This window comes from Nothobranchius furzeri, chromosome 3 (genome assembly GCF_043380555.1).
Source record: "Nothobranchius furzeri strain GRZ-AD chromosome 3, NfurGRZ-RIMD1, whole genome shotgun sequence".
NCBI classification, from domain to species: Eukaryota; Metazoa; Chordata; class Actinopteri; order Cyprinodontiformes; family Nothobranchiidae; genus Nothobranchius; species Nothobranchius furzeri.
The window spans coordinates 87,709,302-87,724,859 of record NC_091743.1 but is presented as its reverse complement, the minus strand read 5'-3'; the positions used below and the strand labels follow the sequence as shown (position 1 = coordinate 87,724,859).

Genomic DNA, 15,558 nt, shown 5'->3' with positions numbered 1-15,558 from the left:
CGTTTTAGCTCATCTGGTAAGACGTCGGACTCTCGTGCAGCAGACTCAAGTTCGATTCTGGATGTGAACATAGTTCATTTAGAGTTTCTTTTATACATTAATGATATATTTTTTTTACAGTAAGATGCCCAAATTTTTATTTGAGACTCGCCGAACGGCATTGAATTCACAGATAAAAAAGATGTGGGTTCAACTTTCATTTTGGAACAATTTTTCAAGCAAGGGAAGGGAATGATCTGAGCATGCAGGAGGACTGACCCATCATAAACCTTTGTCGGCTGTGCTGAAGAGAAAGCTACAGAACCAAATTATTTAATTAATTAGCTGCACGTTCTCCTGTCCCCCCCCCCCCCCCACACACACACACGGGACTATCTCAGCTGTTATTTTCGTTAAGGAGTGTGCACGTACAGCATGTGCGCCTCGTGCACGAGTCTACTATTGAAGCTGATGTTACGCTTTTGGCCTGAGGGGGCAATCGCGAGCATAAAAATTCAAAAGTCCGTAAAGTCCCTTTAACTAGTTAGGTTAGGACTGTTTTTACCAAAGTAAATCTTCTCATTTGTCACATTTTAAATGTACTTGTTTTTTTAAACAAAACATTTTGTTTATTTTTTTACTTCTGGTAGTCTGAGCATGCCTGGATCCCAGTGTGGATAGGTGATGCCATGCCCAACCAACCTCCCAAGCCATCCCTGATGTCCATGTTTATTCTGGAGGTAGACCAGTTTATTCTCACTCCACTGTCCACTGCTACACTAGATGCTGAAGATGAGGAAACCCCAAAGCAGCTCCTGGTTTTTAACATAACCAAACCTCCTGAAGAAGGCTTCATCACCCATCTTTCTGATCACACTCGTCCAATTTCCTCCTTCACGTGGCTCGATCTGAATGACATGCTGATAGGATACCAGCCTCCAAATTCCTCACATGTTCAGCGCAGGAATTATGAGGTAGCATCTTTCCTACTCATGCTTGAAGCCACGTGTTTTGTGATGTCACTAGGCTGAAATTCATTTTCCTGACAGGTGGAATTTGAGGTTCATGATTTTTTCTTTGAGAAGAGCCCATCAGTGACTATTCACACTTCTGTAAGGATTGCAGACACAAATGCACCAAGGGTCTCCTGGAACATGGGTATGTGTGAGCATGGTCTGATAGCAAACTAAATTCTGATGACTGATTGTGTACTTTACTTTGGTAATGACGTGTTTTACTTTAAATGAATAAATACCTCACACTGTGGCGCTGTAATCAGGGTATCTGCAGGTTTAAGGGAGCCAAATTTAAGACCTTTTAAGGCCACTTTGACCAAATTTAAGCTACTTTTAAAATTAAATTTAAGCTATAATTTCCAGCTATTGCCTGGAACCGGTGCCAACCACGTCGCGAACGTGGGATTAGCCATTCAGGTACCATTAAACTTGCACTTCCCCATGGCGCAAGCTCCCACTAGCTTAACCAGCTAATGTGCTCATCTAAAAATAGCCCCCTTTCACAACCAACTGCATGTGTACGGTTCCGCTTTTGCCAACATCGTACACAAAAATGCTGAACACCAACTAGAAATTCACGAAAATTTTATAGAATTAAAATAATCTTGATTATTGGGTCTTTGGTAATTTAAGACCTTTGGAAAATGTATTTAAGGATTATTTGTCATTTTTAAGGATTTTTAAGGCCTTAAATTTGGTAAAGCTAATTTAAGACTTTTTAAGGACCTGCAGATACCCTGTGTAATCCAGTAGTTTAGTGATATTCCGTAGTTCCACTTTTGTTTCCGTTTCAGTAAAATCCAGTTGTTTTAATAATAAGCACCTTCTCTGTTCCAAAGTGGTGCACATGCAGATGCAGCACACGCTAACGAGCTACACAACCTGGGACCATCCCAGCATTGCACGCTAACACTGACCCCCCACCACTGCTGAGGAAGGGCTGCAGGCCGTGTGTGAGGAAGCTAAAGTGGGGAAAACACGGGTAGAGTTCGGGATATTTAAGTGCTGGCCTTTTAAAGATCACCCATCTGGAGGAACTGCTCTTTGTGCTTCCCCAGCTACACTTGAGAGCGCTACTCAGCACGACTCGGTTGGGTGTGGTTCAGGTTGACGTTCATTTCCAACAGCACGGTTTGGTTTTTGTTTCCAACTTTCCCTCAACTTTCCAGTACCGCTGTGTCGTAGTTCCCAGCGTGCTGACCTGGTATAAAAACAACGTCAGCGACTGTTGATCGTCACTGATCGGCTAGGGGGTGGAGTCACTGGTCGTTCCACAGCTTTCTGCTTGCTGCGTATCTGATTAAATTCTCTCACAGGTAAAGTGTACCAGTGATGAAAAATAAAGCTCTCTCACATCTTTTTCGGTGGAACAACTTGCACAATGGGTGGCTGCTGAACAATTTTTCACCCCCCGTGTGCCAGACTGGACAATAAAGGACAGCTGAATTGTGTTGAATTCAACATGAGATCCTTATTTCTTAAAGATACTTTCATTCTTGTCTGAGGAGATGACTCAGTTCAAAATGAAAATTGTGCAGAACCAAGATTTTAAAAATGCCTATTGATATGAACGGATCCATTCTTGTCCTCTCACTCTTGGATTATTTCTTTGGCTGTTCTAGTGTGTATGCATACCACATTCCTAAAGAATAGATCCGAGGTTTCAGCCATCTAAAACCTAAAACACAACTCTGAATCTGATCCCCAGACAGCTGCCCAAACGTTCAGAAGTATGATCAAAAAATATCTCTCATCTGATGTGGAACACAACAGCAAAGGTTTGAATATCCCTGGGTTAGGAGGAGAAAGTACAGAATGTCTGATGACTTTAAGCAGCAGCTCCCAAACTGGGGGCCCTAACCCCCAAATTCCACTACCTCCGCTCCGGTCCGCCCCCGCCTTCCGCAGCCGCTCGCTTCCGAACTAAATTTTTACTGGTACCCGCTCTACAACGGCTCCGCTCCGGTGCGGAGACCTGAGGGGGGCAAACAAGCATGCGCGGGATTTTCGAGATCTTGCGATACAGTCCGAGCAATAAACGCGGAAGTTAGATCCAAACACCCGTTGTGCGGGAGAAGCATCGGAAATGAACTGTTTAATCTGCCCATCATTGTGTTGAGAGATCAGCAGTGTTTGGATCAACAAAGTGTGACTACTTTGATAGTGGAAACTGTATTTATGGCTTATTTTTGGGCATTTAAACTTCAGCCGCCATTGATAGTTGTTAAAAGTTGTTAAACCTGTGCATATGAAACAAAAAACGCCTTTTGTTTAGCGATTTATTGTGAAAAACGGAAGATGTGCTTGCTCCTTTTCCTGTTGGGTGGTTGTGATTTCTGTCCATTTACTGCGGAGGTGCTCCGGCGTCCGGCAAAAATAGGATCGATTCTATTTTTGCCGGACGCCGGAACAGAGGGCGCCGCACGGCGCCGCACTGCCGGAGCACGGCCGCAGTAGTGGAATTGCTCTGATTGACTAGAACGGGACCGATTTTGCTCCGGCGTTCGTGTCGGAGCGGAGCGCAGCGGAGCGGAGGTAGTGGAATTTGGGGGTCAAGGTGTGTGTGTGTGCTGAGGTTGTGAGGGTAACATTGCAGTAACACACAAGCAGTGTTGGGAGAAATGCGATACAGAAGTAATTAATTACTGTAATGCATTGCTTTTTGCTGCAATGTGGTAATGTAAGGCATTACAGGGAAAGAAAATGGTAATATGCTGTAAACGCGGTAATTACAACGCATTTTTAAACCCAGAATCAAGATGTGGGTTTCCTAAAAATCAAATTTCGGGAAGCCCAAGAAAAGATCCAGTATCCACATATATGACCAGTGGCGGCTGGTGAAAAATATTTTTGGTGGGGCTGTGCTATTTTTTTTATTTTTAAACAAACTTGTGCTTTCTGAGCTTTGTGCACAACTTCACTATTTCCTGAATTAAGCACAGCTCTTTTATTTCCTGTCTTACATCATTGGACAAACTGATTAATCCAGGTGTGTCTGACTATTGGCACGCTGCGTTGCGGACCAAGGTTGAAAAATACTGCATTAAATTGCACATAAAATAACATGACCATAAATGGTAAATAGGCAATGCAAGAGGCAAGTAACAAAAACATTTTGTTTAATTTCAACATTTGAGTGAACACGAAAAATTATGAGCAGGTCACTGTTACAGTAATGGTAGTAAACACCACTTAGACAAAATGCCAGAAATTTACACTGTTAAATATTTCTGGAGTGTTGTGCCAAGGTCAACTTTATACAAAGATCAAGTGGATGCATGTGTGTGTGTGTGTGTGTGTGTGTGTGTGTGTGTGTGTGTGTGTGTGTGTGTGTGTGTGTGTGTGTGTGTGTGTGTGTGTGATACCTCATTTGTACAGAAATTTTGCCCTTCTGTCCTTCTGATTGGCAAAGCTCTCGATGACCGTTTTATTGAAGTCAGGAATGTTTGTGACAAGATGGAAAGCATGGCAAGAGCATTCAGCCCATCCTGTGTCATGGTGTTCCTCAGGAAAGTCTTAATCCTCTTTAAAGTAGATAAATAAAAAAACAACAGATAAGTACATAGGAAACACTTTCATAGGAAATTTTGTCATCAGTATCCTCTTACAAATGTCATATTTACCAGTTTTTGGGACAATAAAACATTTCTGATTCTCAATCAGATGTTTTTACATTTGAGGTAAAAACATCTAATTGAGAATCAGAAATGTTTAATTGTCCCAAAAGCTGGGAAATTTGTTTGCTGCAGCAGAAGTGTAACAAGTAAAATGGAATCAGATTGATGTATGTACAAATTTACTTGAAATACACATTTACATGATTAAATATGTATAATAGGTATGTGTGTTGAAAGGAGTTTTTACAGTTATTGCACATTAAACAATGTACATGTTATTAAACAAATGTCCCGGTTTGTGGGACAACCAAGGATTTCTGATTCTGATTGTCTTGTTCACAGAAATGTAATGTACAGCTTACCTCTGCACCCAGCTGCTGTTGTTCTCCCTGGCCAAACGTCCTCCGTTTCTTCCGTTTCCCTTGTCGAGCTGCATGGCAACGTTAGCTCTGCCTAGCATGGCTAGCTTCACCGTGTTGTTACCATACCATACCATACCATTTTATTTATAAAGCGCATTCAACATGGCATTACAACCAGACAAGGCGCTGTACATTAAAAGATTACAGTTAAATTAACACGTTCAGAATGACATTTAAAGCATAGTTTATAAGAAAAAATGAAAACAAGAAAATACTCGAACTAACAGTCGTAAAACACTAAAAACGCAAAGGAATGTGAAACAACAGATAAAAAAACATATGAAAGAACCACAGTAATACAGATGTTAATTATTGTGCATTCTATTGTAGAAAGAATGCAGATGTCGAAAGTGGTCCATGATTATGTATTATATGCAAGGTTGAAGTAGTGAGTTTTCATGCGAGATTTAAAAATGCTAATTGTTGGTGCTTGCCTCACTAGTAGTGGTAATGCATTCCACAGCTTGGGAGCACAGACAGAGAAAGCCCTTTCTCCACGGCTTTTCAGACGTGCGTTTGGAAGAGCTAGGAGGAGCTTATCCTCAGACCTGAGAGCACGAGGCGGATTGTAGTAATGGACGAGTTGACACAGATATGGAGGAGCTTGACTGTTCAGGGATTTATAAGTGAGCAGCATGATTTTGAAATTGATCCTGAGATGAACGGGCAACCAGTGGAGAGATTTTAGAATTGGTGTAATGTGCTGTCTTCTGTCAACTCCAGTCAGGAACCTAGCTGCTGAATTCTGGACTAGCTGAAGTCTAGATTGAGCTGCTTTACTGATGCCGTATAAGCAGGAGTTGGAGTAATCCAGCCGTGAAGTGATGAAAGTGTGGACTACTGATTTGAGAAGACGGACACTCAGGATGTGCTTAAGTTTAGAGATACGCCTGAGGTGGTAAAAACATGATTTAACTGTGTTATTGACCTGAGCATCCATCTTCAGAGCCTGGTCTATTTTAACTCCAAGGTTGGAAATTACAGTGGAGACATTAGGTGAGAGATAGTTGAGGTCAGGTTGAAGAGTAGCCGGGATGCTGTGAGGATTAAAAACGATTACTTCTGTTTTGGAGTCATTCAGATGGAGGAAGTTATCAGCAAGCCAAAGCTTAACATTATCGATACAATCAGACAGAACTTGCATTGATTGAGTTGGCTTGAATGAAAAGTAGATCTGACAGTCATCAGCGTAAAGATGGTATGAGACAGCGTGCCTTCTGAAAATGGCTCCTAAGGGCAGTATATAGAGGTTAAATAGTAACGGGCCGAGTATTGAACCTTGTGGGACACCCCAACGGAGTGGTTGTGACTCGGATGAACAGCCATCCAACATGACTCTAGCGGACCTGTTATAAAAGTATGACCTGAACCAATCTAGGGCTGAACCAGAAATGCCAGCCCAAGTCTGAAGTCTGGTGATCAAGATGTTATGATCGATCGTGTCAAATGCTGCTGATAGATCCAAAAGTAGCAGAACCACATGGAAACCTGAATCTAAAGCGAGAAAAATGTCATTAAACACCCGAACATGAGCAGTTTCAGTGCTGTGCTGTTTTCTGAAACCAGACTGAAAAATGTCCATTACCTGATTGTCATTTAGATGTGTCAGCATCTGTTCATACACTATTTTCTCAAGGACCTTAGATAAAAACGGTAATTTGGAAATTGGTCGGAGATTAGAGTAATCAGTGGGGTCGAGACCAGGTTTTTTCAAGATTGGCTGAAGAACGGCGTGTTTAAAGGCAGAAGGAACTTCAGCCAATGTCAAGCTACTATTTAAGATGTCTAGCACATTATGGCTAATGAAAGGAAAAACCTCTTTCAGGAGACGTGGTGGGATAACATCTTCTGGGGAGCCAGACGGTTTCATGGCAGCAACAGTTTTTTCTAGATAGGGCAGAGAGATGGGCTGAAAGCTTTGAAGTTGCACATGAGGGGGAATGACTGAATCAGGAACATGGTTGGTTTGGTGAATCTGAGCTCTGATTACACTAATCTTATTTAAGAAAAACTGCAGGATTTGGTTACACAAGTCAGCAGACGCAGAGGAAAATAGTTTTGTAACTGGTGAAAGCACTGCATTCATAGTTTTATATAACACACCTTGATTATTAGAATTAGCCGTTACAATGCTTGCAAAAAATCGATTTCTTGCGCCTCTGACTGCTCTTTGGTACTGAGACCACGCCTCTCTCATGGATTCAAAGGATACAGTAAGCCTGTCTTTTATCCATTTACGTTCCAGTCTTCTGGCATGTTGTCTCATGGAACGAGTTTGCTCGTTCAGCCATGGGTCAGGTCGGGATGTATTTCGCCTTGATTTTAATGGAGCGACAATATCCAAAGCAGCCAGACAGGATGAATCAAGCGCATGAAGTAATCCCTCAACAACAGTAAATTCATCAGTAGATTGAAATGGAGCTGAATTCAAAGCAAGAATAGCAGCAAAATGTGCAGCAGTATTGGGTCTGATTGTTCGAGAGAAGCTGGGACGGAAACACTCAACACGAGAGGCAGAGTCTAAGTTCATATTAAACACAACTGGTGAGTGATCAGAAAAAGTTGCAGGTAGAATGCCAAGATCACTAATTTGCAGCCCATGACAAAAAATCAGGTCTAGTGTGTGTGTATGACCATGAGTGGGTCCATTAACACGTTGGGACATGCTAAATGAGTCAATAAGATCTAAGAAATCCTTTACCAAAGGTTTGTCAGGACAGCAGACATGAATATTAAAATCACCCAGCAAGAGTATTTTTCCATATCTGCAGGAGACGTCTGCCAGGAAGTTTGCAAATTCATTAAGAAAATCCTTGTTATAGGGTGGTGGACGGTAAATGAGTGCACATAACAATGGAGGGGAACGTCCCAATTCAAACAAACTTAATTCAAAAGACAATGGAGTTGATTGATGGGTAATCGGTGTGCAGACAAGATCTGATTTGAATATAGTCAATAGACCTCCGCCCCGGCGCTGTGCTCTTGGAATGTTAATGAAGGAGCATCCAGGAGGTAACATTTCAACAATAGTGTCGCGTGCCCGTCCCATTTACCGGTTCCTTTAAAACCCAGTTCCGTTAGAACTTATGAGACGGTGCATCCATCAGGGTTCGGGGGTGTATCGACGAGTATAATCGTACCAGATCCGGGTTTGGACTATCTAATTAGAATCTTGTCTTTTATTTTAAAGGTGAAATGACTTGCACGAATAGCCAGCCCCAGAGTGCTACACTTCTTTTAAACTCGTTACCTTTTGGTTAAGATACTAGAGAGAAGTCTGGAGGCAAGCCAAGCCTCTCAGCAATTGTTTGGGCTACCCGGAATTAATTGCGCCTCTAACAGCTTATGTGGGAGGTTGGTAACTATAAAATGATTTATGCTAGTTGATCAGGCTATCATAAGTTTATCAATTTATTTATTAATCCAACCTTCCAGCTGATTAGAGACTTTTTCAACCTGCAATCAGAGCCAAAATAACCTCGAATATTTTGCTTTTATCACCCTTAAGACAACTCGTTACTCGCAAGGGGAGAGAAGTTAAAACTTCCCTTATCTTAAGGTTTCTTTATATTATTCTGTTATAAACTGTAAAGTAAGTCCTGATAATTCAGAGACCGATCTTCGACATGCTTACCTCTGTGCAATTATGGCCAGGGCTCCAAACGTGAAGCTTTAGAGAAAACCTGAAAGAATCAGGATTATGTTTCTTTTTCAAAAAAGGTTTATTACAAAATCAAAATACAAAAATGGGTAAAGTAAAAAACAACTACTATCCCCCACGGAGGAATTAGTTCAAAATGATTAAATGAGAGTCAGTTTACACCAGCTCTCGTCTTCTCAGAATCTCCCCAAGAACGAAGCCTGAAGCCCTCTCTCGAAGACCAAGAACCAGACTCGATCTGAGCTGCATCCTTTTATATCATTTCTGAGACTGCTCTAAACAATGCAAGAGTCACAAGTCATTCTCTCCTGACAGTTTAGGTCAAGGGGTCATCTACCAGATACACTTTTTTAGCTCTACATAAGACATTTAGTATCATTTCACTACATGCAGTATTCACATGAGGGCACAAAAGTTACATTCTGCACTCCTGGAATGAGAGCACAGGTCATAAATCTTCATATTGGTAGCAAATTGTAGATCTTCTTTCAGCATTCCTGAGAGCTCCTGGGTCCAGCTGGACCTCTCCTCACTCCATGCCATTCCTTCTTTTCCCGCCAGAGGTGGAGTTAGGGGCGGGCCCAGGGGTGTGTCCATGGGTGGATCTAGAGAAGACAGCTTGTCTTTTGACCCTTTGCCTAGTTCTGTCCTCACCAGCAAGTCCTGAACTCCTGTCCTCTTGACCCTTGTGTGACCCTTGTCCCTGACCACTGTTTCTAAGCCTTGACTGGTTGCTCGGGCTTGCAACATCCCCCATGAGGACGTACTGAGGCAAAGGACCATAAAAAGATAGAGCAGCAATGCAAGCTTTCATAAATCTAGCATCCATCTCACTCAGGAACGGCTGAACACTCAGACACCTAACTGTGGCCTCCACATCAACCCTCATTCTCATCATAATGCCATCATCAGCTACGGGTAAGCACAAGGTCCCTTTGCGGGTTGTTACATAACCTTTAAACTGCTTTCTCCCATCTGTGGGATCTTCGCCCACAAAGAATAAAGATAAATCCATCACCGGAGCCTCTCCACGCGGAAGCGATCCCATCATTTGAGGTGGGAAGCTGGCGCTGAAAACCAAAACATGATTTTTCGTATCCAACAAAGGTGCGGTTCCAAAAGAGTTACAGACTTCTGGGCCGAACCATCCAGTCTTTACAGATAAAATATTCATAAACTGAAAGCAATCTATAATCTTGCCTTGACAAACAAAGTAACACCCCTTCTGGGATTTAATCCTCCATCTCATTTCTCTCCCAGGTGCAATTCGGACAGGGGAAGGAATGCCTGCTGGCTCACTACTTAGACAGACCATAGGGATTTCACGTATCACATCAGGACACGGGACGCATGTCGAAGCTGCCGTCATTACTGATACAACCTCTTCAGCCACGTCAGATGAGGGCGCCGTTGTCAGCTCCTCGTCGTGGGCCTGCTCAAGCAGGGCATCTACTCCCGGGGAGGACAACATTAGTATGTCGTCTTCCTGATCAGTCTCCCGCTTGAATCCCTTTTCCATTTGGTCTGGATGTACTGAATAAACCTGCAAGACACGCAGCGTTTATTCATCGTAGCATGTTCACACTGGAGCCCGATTGTCTTAGTCTGAGGCAATCCATCCCTCCCGTGATTCACGGTGCACAAATAGTATGCGCCATTCAGAGAGAAAACAGTTGATGGACCTGCGGAGGGGATTAATCCCTCTATGATATTCTGCCGAATCGAGTCCATCTGGAAGGAACATAAAATATGTTCCACATGAGATATATAACTCATTCCATGAAGCAATAAGTAACTGCATTACTGCATAAACATTTCTTAATTATAGGAGAAAATAAATCATCAGAAGCTGCAGGAAGAACCACACTACAATTCCTATCTGCAGGCATAGTTTTACAACAATAATCCTCACAACAAGTGTACACCAGTTATGAAATGTCTACAACATCCTAAAGATAAACTGGATAAAATAGTTACAAAATCCTAACATACCTCCAGATTCAGAGCGTCAATCAGCTCAGATTCAGGATGAGTTTGATGAGCCATTGGTTCACTTCAAGTTACAGACTGACAGTTAAGGAGCAAGTGACACGCGGTGCAGAGAGGCCTGCACTTAAACAGGAGCAACAAGAAGGGGGGCTAATACTCCCTCTACCTTGACACCTCTCTTCCCATCTTATCTGGATCTACCAGGTCCTTTCTCCTTTCTCCTAACAGCTTTCTTCCTGTCAACTGCCATTTGTTGTTTTTACAGGCCAAAATCATACCGATTATTAAAATAATCACCCCACACATTAATCCTAGAGCGCACAGAGGCCAGAACAGAGCGTCCCAGACAGGCCTAATGATGTGCTCTCTCACTCCTTTTACCAACATGCCCATTGAATCAGAAGTTCCTTGAATTACATTGTTAGAAACCTGCACTACACTGTCACTCATAATTTCATTCACACCACGTACTATCAGACTCACATGACGTAATGTGCCATTTATGCCATATGCAAAATAATATATCCTGTGTAATTTGCATATTCACTATGACCTTTACGTAAGAGTCGAGCTAAGTCTGAAGTAGATCTCTTACCCCGCACACCGGGCTCTAGAAAGAGAGGAACGGTCTCTTCACCTTCCTCTGCCTCAGCCAGGGGATCAGACATTGCAGGGGGTACTTTTGATAACCATTTAATCACATTATCTTTTACTTTCTGCCACATGTGACTCTCTCCTATCATGGACAAGGAATCATATTTTAGTGTTGTGTTAGGAGGGGGGGTCGGGCAAACATCTCTTCGTTCCCTCCCTCTTGATAATCTTTGATACCAATGCGTAATATTTCCTGTTTGCCAGGAACTTAAACTACTGTCTTTGGTCTGAAAACACCCAAATTCGATTCTACGAGGCCACCACCTTTCTATCTTTATCACTTTGAAAGTGGTGAAGTTGTGTCCCCATTCTAAATTATTTCTAAGGCAATATTTGTAAACCCACAACTCTACTTCACCTGAAGTTTGATTTAAGATTTTCTTTTTCCTCAATATTATCTGACAAGATCGATCAAGCTCTGTGGATCCTGTCTGATCCATTAAGACTGCCATATACTCCGCCCATGGGCCGGTCTCACCACACTCCGTGTCATTCTTCTCCTCCTGCTCTGCTGCAGAAAATGATGTCACGGAGGGTGTGGCCATGATCCGGTCAAATCCATTTTCTCCACAGGGCAAGCGCAGGCAGCCAGTTTTGTTCCCTGTTACACTACAAATCTTGAATCCAATCTGTGTTGCTATCATGCAGGTGGTTATATTCTCAGTAAAATCTTCTTTGGGCCATAACAGCTTAATTTTGGATACATTCCAATTCCCTATTAATTGTTGTGGTCCTCCGTGAGTTATGTTATATGTCACCGAGGACACATGATACGTTCGGAGATATACATGTACCCCATATGCAATCGCTATACTTAATCCTATGAGGCTAAATTCGAAAAGGATAAAAAAGGCCCATTTAATCCATTTTATTATCCAATCCTTTCCTTTCGGAATATTTACATTTCTCTTTTTAACTTTGGGGTCAACTCCCGCCGGAGTTGCATACCTGACCACTTTTCGTTTTCTGCTGCTTTCCCTCTTATGCTTCTGCGTAGATAACATCTGTAAGACAGAAGCATAAAAATCAGCAGGAAATGAAAGCGCCCTGCTCTAGTTAGTTAGAGTCAGATCGGAGACCAGCCTTCTACGAGACATTCTAGTGTGAGCAGTCCCATAAATCTTAGGCCAATATGCCTCTCCTCTCCGGGTGGTCACTATGTTAACGGCCGAGCTGCAAACGCGACCCGACAGGTCTATTACCTCTATCAAAGTTAACTGATAAGGCATGAACTTACGCTCCGCCCCTGGTCCAAGACTCTTCAGCTCAACCAGGTATGATGTAACACGCTTACGCATCCCTGGGGGCTCCTGAACAGACAATCCTGTATGCCAGTCCAGAGTCCCTGACAGATAAGTTCCCCATCTGTCGTCTTTATACTCTTGAGTTACCCCAATCTGTGTACCTGTTTCCCATGCATCAGCCAGCGTACCAAATTGTTGTCCTAATATCAAGCTCTTAATAGACTCAAATTTGGACCGAGCCTGAAGCTCTTCCAGTCCTTTTTCTCTGGTCTTGAGCTTGAACACAAATGGATAAGCTTCCACCCATAAATCTCTAACCGGCTTCACCAGGCTAGGATTCCTGAGCAGCTCTCCTACAAAAAACATACTTGGCTGGCTTGTCGGTAAGCAGGTAGTCAAAACACCATTCTTCGTGAAACAGCACCCATCTTTGATTTCACCTCTGTGGGTGCATTCACAGACCTGCCAGGAGATGATGCCTGGATTATTCCTCAAGCAGGTCCCGCAAAAACATATTTTAATGGGAGCAGACAGCTCCACCGCACCTGTATGCAAGTCTGTTCCTCTCTCCAGGTGAGTGGGCTTCTGCTCCCGGAGCCCCGACCATTTAATTAGGGTGCACAGAGATCCGCATGTCACGCATGTTCCCGGCTTCAAGCCTCCCCATTGCGCGTAACGATACGCATTTGCAGATTCTATGAAGCCCGGAAACATAGCCACTTTACAATCTCTAACAGAATTCCCCTTCGTTAGCAAAATTAGGCCCGTAGCACCTGAGATCTTACAAGTCATTTCTTCACTAGATTTTGGCCCAGCCATGACCTTTAATCAAGTAATTAATTAAAAAAAATTATTTATTTATTTATTTATTTTTTCAATTAATTACTTTTATTTTTCAGAGTTATTTTATAACTTGATGAGGGTGAACGCGCAAACCTGTGTCAGTTAAAACCACGTTCCCAGTTACGTCTTTTATTATGAAGGGACCACTTACGTTATGCTTAATGCAATCTCCTTTTCGAACCGGTCCTCTTTTGACCCAAATTCTTTCACCTTTCTGTAACACAGAGACGTGTTCCGGGTTAGTTTTTTTCTCAGTTCTTTTCAGTTTCGTCCTATTAAGGATCACATTTAGTTCTGAAACTCCCTCCGGTGTATCCCATCGGGAGCTCAGGTTAGTCAGGATGTGATTTTTTATCGTCCTAACTGCTCTTTCTGCTATTCCGTTAGTGTGGGACTCGTATGGGATAGAAAAAATGTGTCTTATCCCTCTCGATTCAAGCAGACAAGAAACTTTGTCATTCTTAAATTCAGGTCCTCCATCCGAACGGAGTGACTCACACGTGAGGGGCAGGTGTAGAGACAAGGCCATGCTGACCGTATTTCCTGTGACACGTTTCAGCGGTATTATCTTGCTCTGATCACCTGGTCCATTATCTTTGATTACCAAAAAGAACTTATGTCCGTTCACCCCTCTAGAGGCACATTCACCAACATCCGTGCTGAAATGCACCCCCGGCACATCACACATGATGGGCAGATGGTCATAAATCACGGGTTGAGCCCCTCCTTTTACTTTACACGACTCACACGTCGCTTTTACTCGTGCTGTTAGTTCTTTCAGCTTTGGTACAGAAATATTTTCTTTTTTGAAAATCTCACGCAACCGTAATACTCCTACGTGTCCGTAATTTTTATGCGCAAATGTCACCAGCTCTTCATCAGCTGCAGCGCTCCTGTTCTGTAAAAACGCTGTGGGTAGAAACAAAGCGCGAGCTTGTACTAATTCATCCACTTCTGCGTTTCCGATTTCATCTTCGCTTTTTCCATTTGTATGGCTATTTACATGTGTCACCTGAATCTGTAATTTTTTCTTATAACACGATACTAAAGTCCACAAGTCAGCGTGTTCCAATCTTTCTCCATCAGTTTTCTGGAAATCTTTAGCTTCCCAAAATGCTAAATGATCATCCAGCCCGTCTTTAACGTATTTAGAGTCTGTGACCAATCTTACTGATTTGAGTTTCAGCTTACACGCGTCAGCGAGCGCCATGACAACGGCCGTCAATTCTGCAGTTTGAGCGGATCCGACAGTCTGTCCAGCTTGTTGATATTTCCTGTCCTTTAGCAGTCTCACAAACCCCCACTTACAGAAGTCTGCATCTGCTGTTTTTTTAGATCCATCAGTGTAGTAAACTGCCTCTGGTTTTATGGCTTTAACAACCTCTTTCCTGTCAGGCTTAAGTTTTGTTTCTCCTTCCACGTGAATCTGCGGGTTTGCCAATAACATCTCCCACTTTGCCCATCTGGGTAAAACAGCCCTCGCCTGTGGGAGGAGATCTTTCCGAAGTTCTTTAATCATATAATCAATAGATTGAATTATGATTTTTTGCGATCCGGCCAGAGCGAACATCATATCTTTATGTTTCATCAGGGTGGTCAGCACCTTTTCGCTGGGCGTGTAACGGGTTTCTGTTGGTGCGAGTCTATAGCCTTTACATGTTATCAGACTCTTGCTGTCATAGTTCTGAAATAAACACTCTGTGAAATCCTGTCCTACAATCACTCTTACAGCTAACGGTTCATGATGCTCTCTATTTGAAAGATTCACTAGATTAGCACCTATTTTAACCATCACTGCTTGGTAAGTCTCAAGCTCCTGTGAGCTCAGTTTGCGGTTGTGCGTCACCAGTTTCTGACCCACTTTGGTTCTGAGACCTTTTTTAAGTGACATTATGGGATCAATGATGTTTCGAAAATCACGGACGTTGCTGGAAATGTACTGAAGCTGTCCGATTACACCTTCCAGCGTCAGTAAGTCATGCGGGGGTGTTATGTTTTGCAAATAGGTGCAAGGTACTGCCACTGAATCTGACACCTCAAAACCTAGGAACGTAACTTTTGTGCGTCCTAGCTGGCTTTTCTTCAGGTTGAGTTTGAATCCTGCACATGTCAGTCTGGTCACCACCTCGTCCA

The 15,558-nt window shown here is 42.8% G+C and overlaps 1 protein-coding gene across 2 annotated transcripts in view; it reads left to right on the top strand.

The window, feature by feature from the left end:
* frem1a (Fras1 related extracellular matrix 1a) overlaps window positions 1-15,558 on the top strand; it is a 73,724-nt gene that overhangs the window by 17,244 nt on the left and 40,922 nt on the right. For both annotated transcript variants that reach the window (XR_008559745.2, XM_015958182.3), the window contains exons 6-7: window positions 630-953; window positions 1,029-1,137. Coding sequence is in view for 1 of the 2 variants with exons in the window: in XM_015958182.3 (XP_015813668.1) it covers window positions 630-953; window positions 1,029-1,137 (433 nt within the window). In the remaining variant the exon portion in view is untranslated. The remainder of the gene's footprint in view (window positions 1-629; window positions 954-1,028; window positions 1,138-15,558) is intronic.